The 20023-nt window shown below is 47.6% G+C and overlaps 1 protein-coding gene across 12 annotated transcripts in view; it reads left to right on the top strand.

Moving 5' to 3' along the window:
* Window positions 1-20023, top strand: part of LOC146180296 (P-selectin-like) — a 103493-nt gene that overhangs the window by 65038 nt on the left and 18432 nt on the right. For 11 of the 12 annotated variants that reach the window (XR_014700822.1, XR_014700821.1, XM_084579519.1 and 8 more), the window contains 3 exons: window positions 3848-4075; window positions 4677-4883; window positions 17663-17836. Coding sequence is in view for 10 of the 12 variants with exons in the window: in XM_084579519.1 (XP_084435645.1) it covers window positions 3848-4075; window positions 4677-4883; window positions 17663-17836 (609 nt within the window). In the remaining 2 variants the exon portion in view is untranslated. Of the gene's footprint in view, window positions 1-2572; window positions 2641-3847; window positions 4076-4676; window positions 4884-17662; window positions 17837-20023 lie in introns of all 12 variants that reach the window. The other variant, XM_084579522.1, reaches the window with a different exon arrangement.

Consider the following 20023-nt stretch of genomic DNA (forward strand, 5'->3'; position numbering starts at 1 on the left):
TCCACACGAGTTGCACTCGATCACCGGTCTAGTGGACGTGCGGCAATCGGAAGCCCGATGTCCTGGACGATTGCATAACATACACCGCAACTGGGGTTTATTCGGCAGGCTGACGGAACTCTTGATATGAGGTTTCTCTTCGTCAGGGACTTTACCGATGTTCGAATAGTTCTGAGCTTCCAAGTATCGATCGGTTGCGTCTGCCATGATGTCGAGTGTCTTGCACTCCCGTTCTTTCAGAAACACAACGAGTTTCGGGTGGCAACACCGCAGGAACTGTTCACCGATCACATGATCGCGCAGGTCTTCAAATGTCTTGGGAACACTCGCCATTTCGATCCAATGGTCGAAGTAACCCGAAAGCCTGGCGGCTAACTGCCTTCCCGTCTCGCCATCTTCTGCTCGAGCTTTTCGAAATTTCTGATGGTAACCTTGAGCCGTGAATTTAAAGCGCTGCAGAAGAGCCTTTTTGACCTTTTGATAATCTAATGAATCTGCAGCTGACATCCTGCCGATCACGGTCAAGACTTCCCCAGTTAGGCACATACTTACGGCCATCGCCCATTTATCTTGAGGCCAGTCCTGTCCCACTGCCACACGCTCAAACCGTTGCAAATAGGCATGCAGGTCATCTCGTCGCTCGTCAAATAGGGGGAGCAGTTTTTGAGGGTTGAAAAGCTGTACTTGTGGCGCTGACACTATGGGCTCGATATCATCTGTCGTGTTGCTCCTCGCTCCTTCTTGGAGTCTGAGTTTCAATTCCAAGATTTCTTTCTCTCTCTCCGCGGCTATGCGACTTTGCTCTCTTTCAGCAGCACGTTCGGCCCGTTGCTCCGCGCGTTCCTTATCTATCCAGTCTCTCAGCTCGGAGCCTGAGAAACCCAGCTGAGCGCCCAACGCGGCTAGACGTTCTAGGTCCATCTTTGCTCAAACGTCGCGATGCGTGTGAACCCGTCCTCGACTCTCTGCCCTCTCTCTGAATGATTAGTTCCTTGAATCTACTAATTTCTAGGATCCTGGCAGGCTCGCCAAATTGTGATGTTATATATGGGCCCAGGTCCGTTCAGGAGCTCTGGGCAGGTAGCAGAGCAGGTTCACAGACACACGGACGCTTTTCTTTTCTTGACCAATTAACGTAACTGGCAACAGATATGCATACAGCCTAGCTTATCCTAATAGGATATGTCCCAACACAAAACCGTCCTACTTCTGGTTTTCCGCTCGTGGACTAGATGCCGGTGCAGGCGAGTCCGCCGGTGCTCCGTTCACGCCAGTCGCCCGAGGACTCGGTAGCGCGGCAGGCCACGCTGCGGCGTCTGTGTCCGGCGTCTGCTTCACAGTCCGGGGTACTGCGGTGTACCGCGGGGTACCGCGTCACGCCCGGGTACTGCAAAGTGCGGCACCAGTGCGGCAGCACAAGTGTGGCGGCCAGGCACGATGGAGCTGGGCAGTACCAGACCCAACCCCGCCGGGGTGGCGCAGTGGTTACGACGCTCGACTACTGTTCCCAAGGACGCGGGATCGAATCCCGGCCTCGGCGGCAGCTGTTCGATGGAGGCGAAAAGCAAGGCGTCCGTGTGCTGTACGGTGTCAGTGCACGTTAAAGAACCCCAGGTGGTCAAAATTTCCGGAGTCCTCCACTACGGCGTCTCTCATAGCCTGAGTTGCTTTGGGACGTTAAACCCCACAAACCAACCAAACCAAACCAGTACCAGACCCGGACCAGGTGCCCGGCAGGTGCTGGCGAGCCGGCCTTGTACGCCAGGCCCAGGACGATGAACTCCGCCGCCAGCGACGCCCAGGAACGTCCGACCCGTTCGCTTGTCGGAACAAACTCACGCGCACTGGCCCGCCCCGCACGCGGCCACACTTCTCTTCCTTTCGAGCCACCCGCACACTCGCCACAATCACCATCATCACAATAGGCTTATGGTGGTCAGGGCCATCCCTGCTCCTCTGTGACCTTGCAATGTACATTCATGAGCAAAATTGGTGTACAACACGCAGCCAGTGGCAGAGCATGGGAAAACTGCATTTCAGTGCCATGTAGCAACAGGGATCGAGAGAATCGTGTTGGTGCTCCATTTTATCGACATGCATGTGTCCCTGTCGCTGGTGCTGGATGGAGTTTAGGTGCAGTTTTCCTCAGCGTTGCCAGCGGCTGCATGTTTTGTGCTACTTTGGCTCACGACTGTACATTGTGTGCGCGTGTGTTGTGTATCTTTTCCTGTGTTTGTGTTTGTTTGCGCCACATATCTGAATACATTGTGTGCACTTGACTCCTCCTGTGTCCACACTTGCATGGCCGCTTTTCTTGGAACTTTGGCAGTAGAAAGGTTAAAAAGACACCTCTCTTTTTTCCTATCTAGCTGTTCTCAAAGAAGAAAAAGCAAGGTAGCTTAGAAACACTGTTATTAATGCAGGAGCATCAGAAGCCCCATTGAGAGGTTCCTTAGAAAAGTGGTGCCATAAAACTGCCTGTCAACGGCTACCTGCCACAACCACTTGTATCGGCTAATTCGAAAGCATTGCAAGCCTGATTGGGCGGGGAACGGGGCATATCCCTCAACAGGTGGCACAGTGGAGAAAATGAAATGCCCTGTTGGCAGGTGCCATGGCCAAGCACTAGTTGTTTACCAGGTAAGGTGACATTGTGAGACTGTGTGGCATTTGAGGTTGCTTTAGTCTGGACCTACGATTTCCTGCAAGTACTGAAAAAAGAAAAGAAAAAGTGACTGCAGGTCAGGCTGCATTGAAAGAAACCTATAGAGCATCAGCATTGTGCTTAAAGCTATTATGTTGCACTTATTAGGTGGCTCAAGCATCGTCATAATTATTAAGGTAAAATAGTTCAAAACCTGGCATCCATGGCACTGAAACCACGAGTATGCAGGTGCCATCGCATGCCCCATTAACACAAGTTATTTTTCTGGAAACATGCTCATGAGGAGGGCCAAACAGTGGTGGAGGGCATCGTAGTGGATTGCAAAGGAATGCTGATCACATTGAAGATGACAAGGCAGCCACACCAGAAATAGGATAGAGCAACATCAAGGAGATTTACAACCTGACCATATATTGATGGAGGCAAAAGGTGCTCATGTGTTGTAAGTTGTAATTCCATGTTGAAGAGCATCTGGATTCCATGTTAAAAGCTCCACTACAATGTCTCACGCATCTTGCTTGTCACCTTGGACATTGTAAAGTTAACGCAACAAACAACCAGAACAGAAGAAAGAATGTAGAAGTAAAGATCGTGGTAACATTGGGTGCATTAAAGATTCCACTGTCCAGAAAATCCATTGTTGGCTTTGTGAGATGGGCGTGACAGGTGGCAGTTGGCTGATGACATGGCCAGGCACTTATTTATCGCCAGGCTGTGTTGCATCACGAGACCATATGATATGACAAAGTAGGGAGGAGCAGCTAACTTGGGTTGCTTAAGTAATGGGGTAGTTATCAACCTTGCAGTTTCCTTTAATCCCAAGTTACAGCAAGGTCGTGGATGTACGTTTGTACAGCTTGGTTTAAACAGGGTTTCATATCTACAAGGAGAGCCGCAGGCTGGAGCCCATAACGTTGCCATGTCGTACTCTCCAAAGGTTGAGCAGAGTGTGCTTCTCAGCATTTTTGCCCTCCCCTTTCCTTTGTAGTTCACCTGTCTCCTCCCAAACGAGAGATTTTTTTCTTTAAAAGTTATTTTTGTGTTCTGCTGGGAAACTAGAAACAGTCATAAACTTTTTTCTCTCTGTCCCCTCCATGCCTATGAGTAATGTTCTGAAGCTGTTGTCTGTGTGTTACTGTGTCACCGTTCTGCAGGTGACTGTATGTCATTCCTCTCTTACAGCGAGTGACTGTAAGTGGGACGATCTAGAGGACTTGGAGCATACATTCACGACTGGTGATTCTCGGAGGGCGGGGGTCAACCGCAAGGATGTGTATGGGGAGGGAGAGACTGCTCCGTACAAGTGCTCAGGTGGCTACCTTCCCTCCAGCAGCAGCCCCCCGAGTGATGTGGCCACGTGTCGGAATGGCAAGTGGGAGAGGCCACCCAACAGTCCCCTGCGCTGCAACCGTGAGTGTGCAAGCAATAAAAGTTTGGTGCACGCATCACAGGTTGTAGTTTACGGCCGTTGGTGAGTCAGTAATCGACGGACCAGGCTGCCTCCTCAATCAAATCTGCTAGAGAAGACAGAAATGAGAAAAGCTACCATGGCTGTGTTTCCAGAAGCAAACTACGATGCAATTTAGAAACATAAATCACTCAGTGCAGATTGCACTGCCATTGACTTTGATATGGTGACCATAGAGGCCTTTCTCGTGCCAACATGACGAGTTTGAATCTTGCGCTGGGGAAAAAAAGGTGTGTGGCAAAAAAAGTTATGCAGAACTGCACAGGTCTGCTAGCGAAACCTGAAGCTGAAAACCTTTTTCGCACACTATAAAACCTCGATAATTCAATATTGAAATTTGAAATTGTGAATTATTTGTAGAGTCTGCAGTCTCATGATTCCTAACATACATTTTGGTGGATAGTTTGAGCTGGCAGCCTGCTGCACCAGCTCATTTATTTTGAAGGCCCAAGCAGCTTTGTGGGAACGCTTGCGTTTCTTAAAACATCTGAAAGCTCGTTCTTTGTGTCACTGGTTTCATCCATTTCTCTTGTGCATTTGCAGCCAAGAACTGTGGCCACCCGAACCGGGATGGGAGCTTTGCAAATGGCCGCCTCAACCAGCATGTGTTTTCCTTCCCGCGTGAAGTGAACTTCACCTGCAACCGAGGCTACCACCTGGTTTCCCAAGATGGAACACCTTGGGAGAGCTACTACCGATTCTATTGTCAGGCTGACGGCACTTGGAGCTATCCGACACCAAAGTGTGTAGGTCAGTATGGGGACGTGCCTGGCACCTAAATTGAGGGCCCATGCTCGAATAGCATATGCCTCTGGTTTCTCTTGGCTGTGGTTGTTTTGTGTTCATGACAACCAGAATTTAGGCTTTTGAATTGTGGCGCTGGCTTGGCTTGGCTTAGAGAGTTCCTTAGACTGCCAGAAGGTGAAATCAGTCAATATTGGCGAACATAAACCCTGACTGCTTGTGCGAAGGTCAAATTGTAAAGTTAAAGCTCAGTTACTTTGGTCATCTGGTGCAACAAGAGGAGTAGCTGGAGAAAACATTGATGCTGGGAAAGGTTGAGAGCTGCTGCTTCTTAACGTCCGCAGGCGCCATAGCCACGTCAACCGCGCGTCAGCCGCGCAGCACGCGCAGAGGGTTCGCAACACACGCTGGAGAAAGCGTCCCACCTCTGTCTGAAAACGGGCTGAGCTGGCTTGGTGCATGCGTAGCGTGTGCTGAAGGAGAGAGCTCGGCAAAAGAATGGGCACACCCACGCACATGGCTTGCAAACGTCATGTGTTGGCGCGTGGGAAACGATAACTGCAGATGCGCGCGCCTTTGGCGAACGGGAGCGGCGCTGTCTAGAACTGTCCCCTCTCATTCCTTCCGCGCGTGGCTTGAAAACGTCACGCGGCAAACGGCCAAGAGTGATGCGATCGTCTTTGGGGAAGGCACACTTTCCAGTGTGTAGTGCGGAGTTCGATATATCGAACGACCGGCGAAATTGAGTTCGATATATGACGCGGCTTACCTATACTTTTACATGGGATTTTCAAGGGGATATTCCGTGAGTTCGATATAACCAAAATTCGATATATCCGGGTTCGATATAACCGGGTTCGACTGTATTCACTCCAAACTTTTTCGACACTCTTTTCAGCCAGTGTGAAATTTTGTGAAGATAAGGAATCGCCTCGACATTTTTGTTTCCATAGGACTTTTGGCTGACACCTTCAATTTTCTTGCCAAGCTTTCACCAACCACTACCAGCAGGGAAGATGGAAAGCCAGAAGCTGTTAGTCGGTTCACCTGCTCGGAAAGGCTTTCGTGCATAACAGGCAGACAATTCTTTTTTAATAAGAGCATCTGTGAAGCAAAGGTTTGCAATGCTGTACTTTACCAATTTCTAGGCAGATTCGTAAGGTAAAAGTGCCTTTTGAGACTTGGGAGCATACGTCCAACACACGTGCCCATCACACGAAAACTTTGGTTCTAAATCAAGAAAGCTAATGGTTTTGTCAGATGCAGGGGTGGAACTGCTGCGCCAATTGCGCCAAACTGCTCCAAATCAGAAATCCTGCTGCATGCCGCTACAAAATTGATTTTTTGCCAACTTCTGCGCCACGCCTGCACCAAAAGTCTGAATAACTCTGCCGACAACGAAACCGAACGACCAAACTGTCGCAAAACCAAATTTGACATCTGCTGGCAACACTTTGCAAGGTGGAAGAATATTCTTGCAGGTCCTGGGCGGACAATCGTGTGACACAAAATTGACGTTTGTTTACATCACTTCTGCGTCTCCTGCCGGTGTTTTGTTTTTGTCGATCTACTGCGAGGAAGTGAGAGGGTGCTGCAAGATATCTCTCAAATCCAGTGAGCGGGAAGGGCGAAAGGAGGGGCTGGCGGTCTGGCCGTCGAAGGGTCGAAGCACGTTCAAGCGCGTGACGGCTTCGAGCTGCCTTGGCCGCTCGCTTAATTTGTGTGCAAGCGTGCGCACGTGTGTGTGTGTGTGTGGGGGCAAATGATGTGCAAGCAGGCTGACCAACGCAGACGGCGCGATTTCAAACGAGTGATGGTTTGGAACTGCCCTCGGCAAAGCACAGCTGGAGCAGTATATACGCTTGCTTCCTTTTTTTTGCGTATGGCCTGAGTAGCAACGGAGGGCGCGCTAAGGACTTGACTGTTTTTGTGCACGCGCACTGGACTCTGTTGGCCGCTTTTGTACCCTAAGTTCAACCCGAACATCTTGTATAATTTCACAACTTAATTCCACACACCAGCATTTACGTACCCTTTAGAAGATTATCTCAGTCTTGACAGTTATTCTTTTCCGCCACTACAAAACCCCATGTGTGTGGGCGCGCGTGCGCAAATAACATGCGCAGATACTCAATATATTTGCAGCCCCTCATACGGTCAGTAAGTACCCTTGGACGTTTTCATTACAATGAGGAAAGCATACGCACAATCCCCACAGTGCGCTGCGAGGAAGCAGACTCACGACTCAGAGTCTTTGCGTCGATTTGATTAACCAGCCACCCCGCCAAACCACCGGAAGAAAAAGAACGAAAGCAAAGATTGCGACGCACGGAAATGGCGCTCACTCTACATCCCCGTCCACCGCGCCTTTTGACTGAGCAGCACCAGCAGCGCGCCTCTCTCGAGGGGAAAATAATCTCCACCCAGGATCTTCTTTCCCTTTTCCCTCCAATGAGCATGGGTCTTGAAGGAAAAAGGCACCTCGACGTTACCCTGATGTACAGAATAAGGACACCCAGAAAAGAGGTCACAATCAGTAAAATGTACAGGAAGAGATCAGGCTGACCAGGAATATGAGCACCAATGCTGAGCTGCTTTTCTCAAAAGGGCTGTCTAAAAAATTTGCGGACGTTGAGAGTGGACAAGCCCTTCTGAAGAATGGACAGGAAAGGCTCGCAGCGGCACTGTCCAAGCTGGAGTCAAGGCAAACAGAAGAAATAGTGCCTTAAAGTTGCAGTTTTAAGAAGTGACAGTTCTGAATTTTTACAGTTTTTATATTACAACAGCTAGCTACCTTATTTCCAAGGCTATAGTGTTTATAGTGTAGTTGCATATCTCGTTATGCCTTCCTTCTGAATAGCAAAACCCCCTGCTTGCTTAATTTGGGGCTTTTTAAGGAAAGAACAGCACTTTAGACTGCATTTAAGGTTGAAGCTTTTTTTGCATGGCTACGGTCGTTATAAACATCTGAGCAATTGGGTTGCAGAAATAAAACAAACCTTCTTTATTTAATCGTCTCGAGATTTTAAATTTTTCCACAATAATTATTTTTTTCTCTGCTACAAAATATCAAATATTTGCTACAAAATACAATTTTTTCTGTTACAAAACTTGAAATTTCTGCTACAAACTGCAATTTCTTTTGCTACAAACGTTGCTACAAGAAGCCAGTTGCCAGTTCCACCACTGCAGATGGTAAATCCTTTGTGAAAACTATGTTCTTGGAACAGGTGCTAAAAACCTTTAAAATTTTGTCCGCCATGTGGGTGATCTGATCAGTTTATGATAAGTTTAAAATGATAAAAAAATTGTCAACACATCTAAACCCCCCCCCCCCCCCCCCCCCCCCCTTTTACGGTAAACAGAGGCGCAGGATCCCCTTTACCTGTCGTCCCTTTATGAGGTTTGAGAACACATTTAAAAGTTAAGCCGGTCAACCCGTGAAGTATGTGTGTTGCTATGTGTGATTGAGAAATAAGTTCAAGAAAGTCACATTTTTCTTTTACAAACAATGGGGTATTTATAGCTAGTACAGTCGACAACCGCTTTTTCGGACTCTCAACGGACCGCGAAAATGTCCGAAAAATCAGGCAGTTCGAAAACACAAATGTGCACCAAAAAAGCCCAAGCCTATTGTTTACTTTGAGGTCGGAAGAAGTCATGAATGCTTTTTTGCGCCACGCTCCCCTTCCGTGCTACCAGGTCCGCCTATATTTTGGCGAGAGTCGTAGTGTCGCCGTAAGCCGATGAAAGGGTTGCAATCGCTTGCATCAGCTCAGCTTGCGTCGGCTGCGCTGCTGCAGGTGAGTCATCGTCGTCATCGCTCTCAGACTCCGCAAGCACTTGGTGAATAATATCTGCATCTGTGAGCGTAACGCACAGTTCCAACTCGTGGTCCACGTCTGTGAACTCTGAAAATGAGACGATGGAATTTCGACACCTGCAGTGCGAAGGTCGTCAATGAGCTGCTCACTGCCTGACAGCTGCTCGACAACGCTCTCCTCATCCAAGGCAGCTGACTCGTCATTCAACACAAATCCCACGTGGCGAAAGCAATTGGGCAGCGTTGTAAGTGCCACCGACTTCCACACATTGGCGAGCATAATTGACAGAGCAGGTTTTTCCACTGTCGAGGCGCATCACCACCACCAGCCACTGGGTTACAATATCGACTCCGTTGAGTGCCTTCTTGCTGCCACGTTGCGTTCAAAAAAAAAAAAAAGAAAGCTCCTTATAAAATACGGAAACAGCTTCTTGAAGAACTGAACCCTAAATTAAATGCAAGCCACAGTACCGACAGAACGTAGTTCTCGCATCAGCACGACCACGGCTAGGCCTACTCGCTATGCTCTGCAACGCACGTGAAACGCACGGCAAAAACGTATAGGAACAGGCAGTTGAAGCGATCAAGCTAAACGAAAAAGAAAAGCACTCCGGCAGCAAGCAGCGACGTTGTTCCGGAAGTGGAAGCTGCTAGGCAAATGATATAGCGTCGATCCAGCATCAGTTTAGCTGAGGAGCGGCATGCAAGGCCAGCACCGGTTTCGAGGCTATCGAAGGAAAAAGTAAACAAACAAGATGGTGGCGACACCACTCAAAATGTGTGGCAGTTGGCCTGGCTGATGCTTGGAATGTCCGAAAAATAGAATAGCCCTCCCTAGAGTGTTCGAAATTTTAAGCCCCGTAATACATTGACTTTATAAGGTATGTCCTGGGGCCGGGAAAAAGTCCGAATAATCAGGCATGTCCGAAAAATCAGTCGCCGACTGTAGTCCTAATTACACTGCATAATAGTATCATCATCAGCCTGACTATACCCACTGCAGGGTGAAGGCCTCTCCCATATTTCTCCAATTAACCCGGTTCTGTGCTAGCTGCATCCACTTGACCCCTGCGAACTTCTTCACCTCATCCGCCACCTAACTTTCTGCCGCCCCCTGCTACGCTTTCCTTCCCTTGGAATCCAGTTTGTTACCCTAAGCGACCATCGGTTATCCTCTCTTCGCTCTACTTGTCCTGCCCATGCCCATTTCTTCTTCTTGATTTTCACTAGAATGTCAGTAACTTGAGTTATTTCTCTGACCCACTCTGCACGCTTCCTATCTCTTATTGTTACCCCTTGGTTAGAGCTGAATACCTATTCTGTAGCGAGATCGTCACTCTTCTGCCATCCCCCTCACCGCTAATTCGTTGATGGACTTCTTTCTTACTAATCTGTTGTGTTCCTTCTTCAGATTTTGACTAATTCGGGACCTCACCATCCTGTGGTCACTGCATCACACTTTCCCGATTACCTCTACATCTTGCATAATGGCGGGGGTTGAACACATTATGAAGTCAATTTCATTTTTAGTCTCTCCGTTAGGACTTTTCCATGTCCATTTCTGATTTGTCCGTTTGCTGAAGAAGGTATTCATGATTCCTAAGTTATTGCGCTCTGCAGACTCAACTAGTAACTTCCCCCTGCTATTCCTAGCACCAATGCCATAGTCGCCTACTGCCTGGTCTCCTGCTCGCTTTTTCCCTACCTTGGCATTTGAAGTTGCCTATTAGTACAGTATACTGCGTCTTTACTTTTCGCATTGCCGATTCTACATCTTCGCAGAAGCTTTCAACTGCCAGGTCATCATAACTACATGTAGGTGCATAGGCCTGAACAACCTTCAGTTTATACCGCTTAATAAGCCTAATTACGATGCCTACCACCCTCTCATTAATACTGTAGAGTTCATCTATATTACCCGCTATATACTTATTGACAAGGAAACCTACTCCTAGTTCTCGCCTCTCCGGTAAACCTCGATAATACAGTGCATGTCCATCCTTAGTACAGTACATGCCTCATTTGGCCTCCTAACCTCACAAAGCCCTATGACATCCCATTTCATGCCCTCTAGTTCCTCTAACAGCACTGCTAAACTAGCTTCGCTAGCTAGGGTTCTAGCGTTAAACGTTGCCGGGATCAGTTTCCAATGGCGGCCTGCAGAGATGAGAACGTGGTCTATATGGATGTCGCAGAGCCTGGTAATAACATGACACTCGCGGTGGTCAATAAGAACAAATTCTGAAAATAAGTGCATCTTTACTATCTGCCCGTTATGCGGCATATCTCTTTCTGGGGTACGCCTTCCAGAAAGAGCCGAGCGATGTACCTTCTTTTTTCCTCTGGAACTCGAGATGGCATTGTCGTACGACACGCAGTAACACTAACTGAAATCTCAAACTAGCTTCGCTAGCTAGGGTTCTAGCGTTAAACGTTGCCAGGATCAGTTTCCAATGGCGGCCTGTCCAGCGGAGCCAGGAATTCTTAGCACCTCCTGCTGCGTCACAGGTCTGACCGCCGCCGTGGTCAGTTGTTCCGCTGCCGCTGGTGACTGAGGGCGGGGTTGATAGGACTAATTATGGGAGGTTGTGGCCAGTTACTGCACCAGGGTGGTTAACTCCTGTTCTGGTGAGGAAATGCGTTGCACTGCCGCGGGCATGCTGCGATCTGCCTTTTTTTACTCTCGGCTCGTTGCGCTGCGACTCATCGTCAAGGTCGTGCGCTGGCCGGTCGCTGCCTCAGGATTCATGTCGAAGCATGTTTAGAAAAGCGGGGAGATCCAACAAGTTCCGCTCTATATGTGAGGCAGCTTGTGACATACACGCTTAGAGGTTGTAGGAAAGGTTCAAGAGCAACTCCGCACTTTTTCTGGAAGGCAATAGTTACATGATTCACGCACTGCTTCTAAGAGTTCATCCTGGGGTATTGAATATCAATATTCAATATCCTCAATATTCAAGTCCTCAATATCAACCAAAAAAGTGCTGTTCGCTGTTGGCAAACCACTGCCAAGGCTCTGCACTAAATACGAGTTTTGTACTGTGAAAGAATCCAGTGGCACAAGACCCTTAAGCGCACGTTACAAAAAAAAACTGGACACCAATATCTGCCATGAGCCCTGCTCGGTGACTATGGTCCTAAATAGGCTGCCGGGCTTGTGTGTCTTTACGGTGAAGAAAATACTCAACACATTCTGCTCACACTTCTGGATCTCCTCCTCCATTCTATCCAAATTCGGCTAGCTGATTAGACTTCGGGCCAGTGCCTTCGTTTTGTGAGGTTTAAAATCCGACAGCTTGAAATTCTTCTGAATTGCCTCAGCCACCTTGTTGTTGTTGCTCCCCCGGGTCCTCATTAGGCAGTCACACCTTCCGATTGAGACACAGTGGGACCTTTCTTCTGATGGCGCCTTCCTGGCCATTCTGTGCATGGATACCAAAAGCTTAGAAGGTTCAGGGCTCAGGCTAGTGGGTAATCTACATGAGGTTTCGTATTGTGCATCAAAGAAGGAACAGAACCCTTCTTTGATGCACGCTATGGAACATCATGCTGAAAGCTCATTTTTCTGTGCCCGAGGATGAAGGCTGAACTTCGGACCCACCTTGAGAATATTGTTACGGATGACAAGGAAGAAGAAGCGGGCAGTGGCGCGGGCAGGAGCGCTCGCGCTAGGCCCGCCGCGAACATTCATTAAACGTCATCTACCATCGCCATCGGTCATGTTCTGTCTTCTGCCTTCATCGGCTTGCCGCTTCGTAACATTTGGTTGGAGATGCGGCGTAAGACATCCACATCCTCGCCTTGGAGCATCGACGCCATCTTCAAGCCGGGACCATAACCGAGGGCCCAGGGACATCGCCGAGCAGCTTCGCCCCAGCCCTTCAAGCCCAGACCTGAACAACTACCACCGCCTAGCCCCCAGCCCAGACCTGAAGACAAGGAGAACAGACCAATCAGAACCGAGATGAAGGACCCGAAAGACCCGAATGACCCGAAGGAACCGATGGACACGAACACGCAACCCCCGCCCAAGCTTCCCGACGTGACCTCGAGCCATCGGTCCCATGGACTCTGGTGACGGATGGTTGACAGCTCCAAAGGAGGCGGATCACCCACGCATCAGACATCGTACCGGCAAGCCGTTCTATTCTTCCTTCTTCCTCTTCTTCTTCAAGCATCCAGACACGCCCATCATCACGCCATAAAATCATTACCATCGCTAAACTTCCTCGTCCACGATCGGGACGATCGCTCGGTGGCCCCGGGTCATGTTACGGATGACAAGGAAGAAGAAGCGGGCAGTGGCGCGGGCAGGAGCGCTCGCGCTAGGCCCGCCGCGAACATTCATTAAACGTCATCTACCATCGCCATCGGTCATGTTCTGTCTCCTGTCTTCATCGGCTTGCCGCTTCGTAACAATATTTTTAAAGGCTGGCAGAAGGGTGGTTCAAGTATGCGACTGGAGTGCCTTACTGAAGCGCGACCGGAGGCACTCCGGTGAAAGGGGGCGTGGTGGCCGTGCTTGAAAAAAAAAAAAAAAAAAAAGCCTGCCACTCATGGTGATGCAACATTAACATCAAATTTTTGTGATCAAAACACTTCCAGCAAGTCAAGTATTGAATTATATTGTCGGATTTGTTATCTGGCGGTTTTGAGTGGATATAATAACCCGGAAAATGGCGGCAGCTATTCACTAGTGACCTTTCACTCTGAGTCCGGGTGGTTTTATTCCACGGAAACGCATTTCTGAAGGTCCGCTGCATGTCCAACATCAGGGGTGTAAGGGCTACTCTAATCTGCTCCAAAACGCAAACCAGCTGCCACAATGTTTTGCTATCAAATTTAGCTCAGAATGATGGCAGCGTATCGGTGGTAGAAATGTAACACATCTTGCTCTGGGCTTAATACAAATAAAGTTTTCGAAACCTACAGGAGCATAATAAATATTTTCTCGCAAGTAAACTTAATATGGGCCACAAGTGTTTGGAGGGAATTGCAAAAAAGAAAAAAAATTCTCAGAGCATGTAACATAGCACATCTTCCCGGCCTTTTGAAGCGTCGGTGTAGAGAGAAGCGAGAGCAGCAAACGAAGCAGATAGTAGTGTAAACTACCGCTGTTAGGAAAGTCTGGCTCCAAAAAATACACAAGTCGTTCTAACGCATTTCCTGTGAAAACAAGTCAGTACTTGAACATCGAGCCCCCTTGCCAATGACAAGCATGTCAGGCCAGAAATGCGTGCATAGTCGAAAAAGCAATTATTGTGGCATAAAAAAAATCATATTGCCGGTTTTGCATATCAGGAGTATAAGAAACATGCTCCGAAATGTAATTAGATTTCTCCAAAACTCCAAAGCTGCTCCAAAATGGCATTATCACTGCGCCCTGAGCTGCTCCAAAATGCCTGCTTCCAGCCCTGAACAAGCCAGTTGCAGCAATTTTGGTTTGCTGCCTCGCGAAAAGCATCCTCGTATGGCTCGAGAAATGAGGCTGGCCTGTAGTTCTTTTTATGTAAGTTAAGTACCGCGCTGTACAGATAGTTTAATTTTTAGCCAGTGTTCCTGGTCTTCAAGGTGTTTATTATAAATTTTTTTTGTTAATAATGCGTCTGTAGATATCATGCCTTTTATATTGTTACGGATGAGCAAGGAAGAAGAAGCGGGCAGTGGCAAGGACAGGAGCGCTCGCACTAGGCCCGCTAACACTTCATTAAACGTCATCTCACAACCATTGAGCATCATCTCTCTGTTCTCCTGTGTTCACCGGCTTGTCGCATCGTAACAATATCTTATTTTTATCAACTTGAATTTGCAACAAAAATGGCAATTTTTCGATTTTTTGCCTGCTTCCTAATTAATGTTTTGCTTTGTAGCTTATGTTTTTGGAAAGAGCATTTGATTATGTGCAGTTTTGCATGCTGCAACATGAGCTGCACTATTATTTGTGCTGGCAGGAAAATATCTTCAGAGACCTAAAAAAAACGGCCATTTTCTCGCAATAACGAAACAGTTAACAAGGAGTAAAATGCATCACTAGATGAGGAGGCAATGACAGGTGCATTGCTGCATTGCTTTTGGGAGGAAAGAACTTGAAGATTTGGTTCTGCACTTGTTAGTGCAGTTTTTTGTTGCGATGCAGCTTTAATGGCCTCCAGTACTGACCTGCTAGCATTTGGCAGCACAGCTCACGGCCGTTGAGGTTATTGTGATTTATACACACCAGCTGGAGTTTTTAAAGTGAATGCTTTATTACACCCTTCTTTGCGTACGTATGTTGACCTTGAACTGAGAAGAAACCGTATGACAGTTATGTCGTGACTCAGTTGCGCCGAGGTCGTGTCGCCGCCGGAGCCATGCACGATCCTTTGCCTAGTCGCATGATAGCCATGAGGTCACTCGGCAACAGCTCCGCCGGGGCCACTTCCTCTCCGCCAGTGCTGCCACATTGTAAAAGCTCTCGCCTTGCCAACGGGTCCATGTTAACGGCAGCAGTTGTCATGTTTGATCCAGGCGAGGCACCTCGTGAACTGCGTTCAGTAAGGCAGTTCAGCAGTGGTTAATATGACAGGCCGATCATTCAGTGGATGCAGCTTGCTGAGAGAGGCTGCCACGCAGAGACGAAGAGAGGCGGGTCGAGCGAAACAACATGCCACTTTGGTTTAGCTGGGCTTAACCTTTGCCTAATTGTTTTCTCATCGTCTTTGAGAAATTCGGCATTTTCATATGGAACACAGGATGTGCCACTAATGTTCATTTTTTCTTTAGAACAGTTATGAATTTGCAGTTGTGGCCAAGGTTAGTTTCTCATTTTAAAAGTCTCTTAACTGATAAGAAATTAAACCTTCTTTGCTTACCTGAGTGTAGTGTGCAACCACCATTGTGCTGCCAAAAGGGGAAAGCAGAACATAAGCATAACGTGAGGGACAAGACTGGGCAGACTAGCAAAAGTGCCTTAGAGAGTTGATGTTCGTTCCATTTGAATGCAGAGCTTGTAATGAAGTATGTCACATTATTGTTCAAATGTTTCCCTTTTTCTAAAGAGAAAGGATTCAAGGTAACCGCATTGTGTGCATGTTGAGGGCTTCTGCTGTTAGACTTTAGTATGCGCCCCTCCAAACAGTGTTGATTGGTCGGTTTATATGATTTAACGCCCCAAGGCGACCTATACTATGAGGGACACTGTAGTGGACCACATAGGGATCAACCACATGGGGATCTGCATTGACATTGCACAGGACATGGGAGCATTGCTTTTTGCCTTTATCGAAAACAGCTGCCTTGGCTGGGATCAAGAGTGGAAATCTTGGCCAGTTGGTACATTGCTGCTTCGATAGTGCCCACAGTGGCTTGCTCGGTTCGTCCGGTTGCACAAGCCTGGTTTTCAGTACATTCGCTTCATCACGCCACAATTGGGGTGGTTATCCTAAAAAATGATTGAAACTCATCACAGCAGCAGACGCCTTTTGAAGCGAACAATGCTTTATGATCGTGACACATGATTCAGTAGTAAGATGAGTGATATTTTACTTGTGTATTAAAAAAAAAATTGTTACATTTGACTTAGGGCATACAGCAAACAGCTGAAAGAGTAGGTAAGCAGTGTGCAGACTTCCATTTGTGGCACACATGGTGGACTCAGCTCCATGTTATACCACACCTCAGAGGTTTGAGGGCACTTTAGCGGAATTTCGTAGCTCGATGACAGACCGGTAAGTGACCAGTAGTCGTCACATTTCATGCACCGGGTACTTGCAGCATGAAGTGGAACACAGAGGGAAGAGTTTAAGCAAGAACATTGAAATTCTAAACCTTTTCAAAATTTGGCAAGTTTTTATTTGCTCTTTGTGTTTCATTTGATGCCTAATATGAGTTTGGATCTCATGGATCTAAGCACCTGGGGACTTTTCACCTTATAGCTCAAAACAGTCTAGAAACACAGGGTAATGCATGATTAGGACGGCGCTGTCGATTTTTATGCAGATAGGCCCTTTTTTCTTCTGTTATTACAGTACATTGCATGTCTACTTTTTGTGTACAGTAGGAGACAAATAGGACCTGTTTGTCCAGTTTTCGCTCGTACTAAACTGTGTTTCCAGCCCTGGTTCTCCTCAAAGGACTCCACCACCTGACTGTATATCTTTGCAGCTTGAAGAAGTCTTGCCTCTAGCACTGGGTCCTTGATGCACAAACAATTGCTCTCACATGCTGAAATATGAGTGCAGCCAAGCCCTGACACATTGCATATTCTTGGGTGCTGTTGAAGCCACAACCTATGCTCTTTTTTTTTTTTTTTGCTTCTTTTGCATGTTGATGCATACGAGTTTAGTAAGATTAGAAGGTGTTTTTTTAAATTTCTGTCGTCTTCAGTATTAAGGCAGCTATAGCAGAATTATTTGAATTGCAGTAGTTAGTTAATCTCCTCAGTCAACTAAAAGTAATGCCAGCCTGTGAAAATTGCCCATACCGTCCCTCGGTATTTGACCATCGCATCAGCTGGATGCCCTCGCGTTTACTCGCAGTCATTTTTCTTGCTTGTTTGTTTGCTGCCACCTGTCTCGCAGTGCATGAAGAAAGACTAACCAGTCAAGAAGACGCATACAGGGAAAAACAGATGCAGAAAGACTTAGCTGGTTAGTCTTTGTTCATGCAATGCACCCAACAATGTGTTTTACTGTCTCGCAGTGCCACACGAATGGCGCAGTGTACACCAGCACTGCGCTTCGCTACGTTCTGCACTTCTTTCGTGCTATTTCTAGCATGGCCCCCTCGTCCGTGTTGCTGCGCTTTTGGTGCTGCACGTGTGAAAGAGATGACAAGCAGCTCTTTGTGATCTACTATTCGTGAATAGATATGCAGCGCTAAGAATTAATGGGCCCTGACTGAGTCTGGTGAAATATTTTCCTTAGATAATGAGAAGTTTGGATAGTGGCCACCTGAGTGCCATCTTTCTTTAAATATTTTTCAGAGGTGATCTGTCCACAACCCAATCCCATTGCCAATGGCCAAATCAGTGTGGGAACCCGCCGTGAAAACAGCACAGTGCAGTACACCTGCAATCCAGGCTATGCGGTGGACGGCCCCACCGAGCGCCGTTGCACCAATGATGCCAAATGGGAAGGGAACGACCCAACTTGTGAAAGTAAGTGCGGGATTCATTAGGGTTCAGTGCTGGGGTTCCAGATGAGCTTCATCAACATGTTTGTATGCAAAGCAAGCTGTTCCAAAAAGGCCACAAGCATTGTATGATGAATTTTCTTTCTTTTCATTTTCACAATCCTGAGCTCTTTCTGTGGATTTTGGTGGAAATGCAGCATTCCAAGGTCGTGAATCTGCACTTTTTGCTTTCTAAATTAGAGGTCAAATCACACCAAGCCTTGATCGCCTGCAGTTAAAGAAATACATCGCATTTCAGGATGTTTTTATATTACGGTTTGCGACCATGAGCAAGCCCTTAAAACGAAATGCAAAGAAATAAATTTGTGCGATATGTATGCTGTTACTAGACACTACAAGCACGCAACCAAAATAACGACTTTTGGTTGGCTACCGGGGCCGTTTTGAGACGGCCACGCACTGTTCTGCTTTGTCAGCCTAGCACTGATTCATCACGACCACAGAATATTTGCACATTGCTACTGGCCAAAAATAAGATGTGCCAGTGACATGGCATTGCCACGCCATGTCCACAAGTTTCGTAGGCTATTCGGGCCACCAATGGTGCTCGAATCTGACTGCCTGAACAATGATTTGGCAGTGCTGCATTTGCGCATTAAATTTTCTATGCAAATTACCCCGGGATGCGATGTACCTGACATTAGTGAGATGAGTATGCTGCCTTGCTAAACGTGGAATATCTCTCAGCGAAGCCCACTGAGGGGGGCATGAAATTGTGCATGTGTTGTTGTCTTCCACGGGTGGTCGAAATTGCAATATCTCTCAGCAAAGCCCACTGAGGGGGGCATGAAATTGTGCATCTGTTGTCTTCCACGGGTGGTCGAAATTGCAAGTGCAATCCACTTATAACGATATTGAGAAAAAGGGAAAATCCGATCGTTATAACCGATTATCGTTATATCTGGACCGGCAAAAAAAAAAGTAAAGAAAAAAAAAAAAGCAAGAGCGCGCACATGCATTTGCCCGTGCATGCAGACTTACCTACTTGCCAGCGACGATTCAATCGGATAAAACAAAGCTAGTCACTAAAGAACACTCAACACTTTATTGATGTACTATATATAAAGGGAATAAATAACTTAATCTCGCTTAAAGAAGTCTGAAATCCACGCTTGCTTGAGCGGCAGCTGACGCTTGATAATTTCAGTCTGCATAGTCTCCAGTTCTTGCGCGTACATGTGCGGCAGTCCTGTAGCATGGATGAAGCCTATCAGCGACTGGATGGACTGTACGGCACTTCGTGACGACAATGGAGCTGGCGTGGTGGTGTCACTGCCATCGTTGTCCATGGTGCCGTCATCGTCGTCACTATTTTCACCATTGCTCGATGCCGCTTTTTGTCGCTGCTCCTCGGCAATGGCCTCATCGGTAAATTCCTCACACGAAGCAGCAGCGCTGTCAGCGTTTAAAAAGTCGTCCAAGAGCGCTCCGCCAGCATTGTCGGAAGATGCAACATGATCCCATAGTGCACACACATCGGCAGTTTCGGGGAGCAAGTCATCTGTATCTGTCCCTTCTGAGACCGCACAGTCGTGGCGCACGAAGCCTGCTTTTCTAAAGCAGTTCTGGATTGTGGACTGCTTCACTTCGTACCACGCACCACACACAAACCGCACCGCTTCGATCGAGCTCACCTTCAGGTGAGCAGGCCCGGAAGCATCCTCTGGCGATCCCAAACGGTCTATTTTTAAGATCAGCCATTCGAGCATACGATGTCTATAAAGGGTCTTGAAATTGGCAATTACGCCTGCGTCCATGGGCTGCAGACCTGCCGTGGTGTTCGGGGGCAGGAAGAGCAACTCGACAGACGTCATCTCACGCTGACGCTGTGTGCTGTGCAATTGTCGAAATTGCCTAATGCGAGTGTAGCGGGTATTCTGGGAGAAATATTAGGCTCCTGAAAGTGTGGTGTAGCAGGTGAGACATGCACCGAAGCAACTCCTTTTGCAAAAAGAAAGGCACCAGGGGCCACAGTGAAATGCGTAACTCCTGTGCGAAGTATATGCAGAAGCCAAAGCTCTGTAGCATGCTCTTTGATGTGCAAGCTTTTATGCCTTTGCTGTGGCAGCAGCAACAGGCAAAAAAAGCGACCCAGAAAAACTGACTTCAAGGGTAAAGCAAGATTTTAAAAAGATGAATGTTCATAGACTGA

Source organism: Amblyomma maculatum, chromosome 9, assembly GCF_055883805.1.
Source record: "Amblyomma maculatum isolate TAMU_Amacu chromosome 9, ASM5588380v1, whole genome shotgun sequence".
NCBI classification, from domain to species: Eukaryota; Metazoa; Arthropoda; class Arachnida; order Ixodida; family Ixodidae; genus Amblyomma; species Amblyomma maculatum.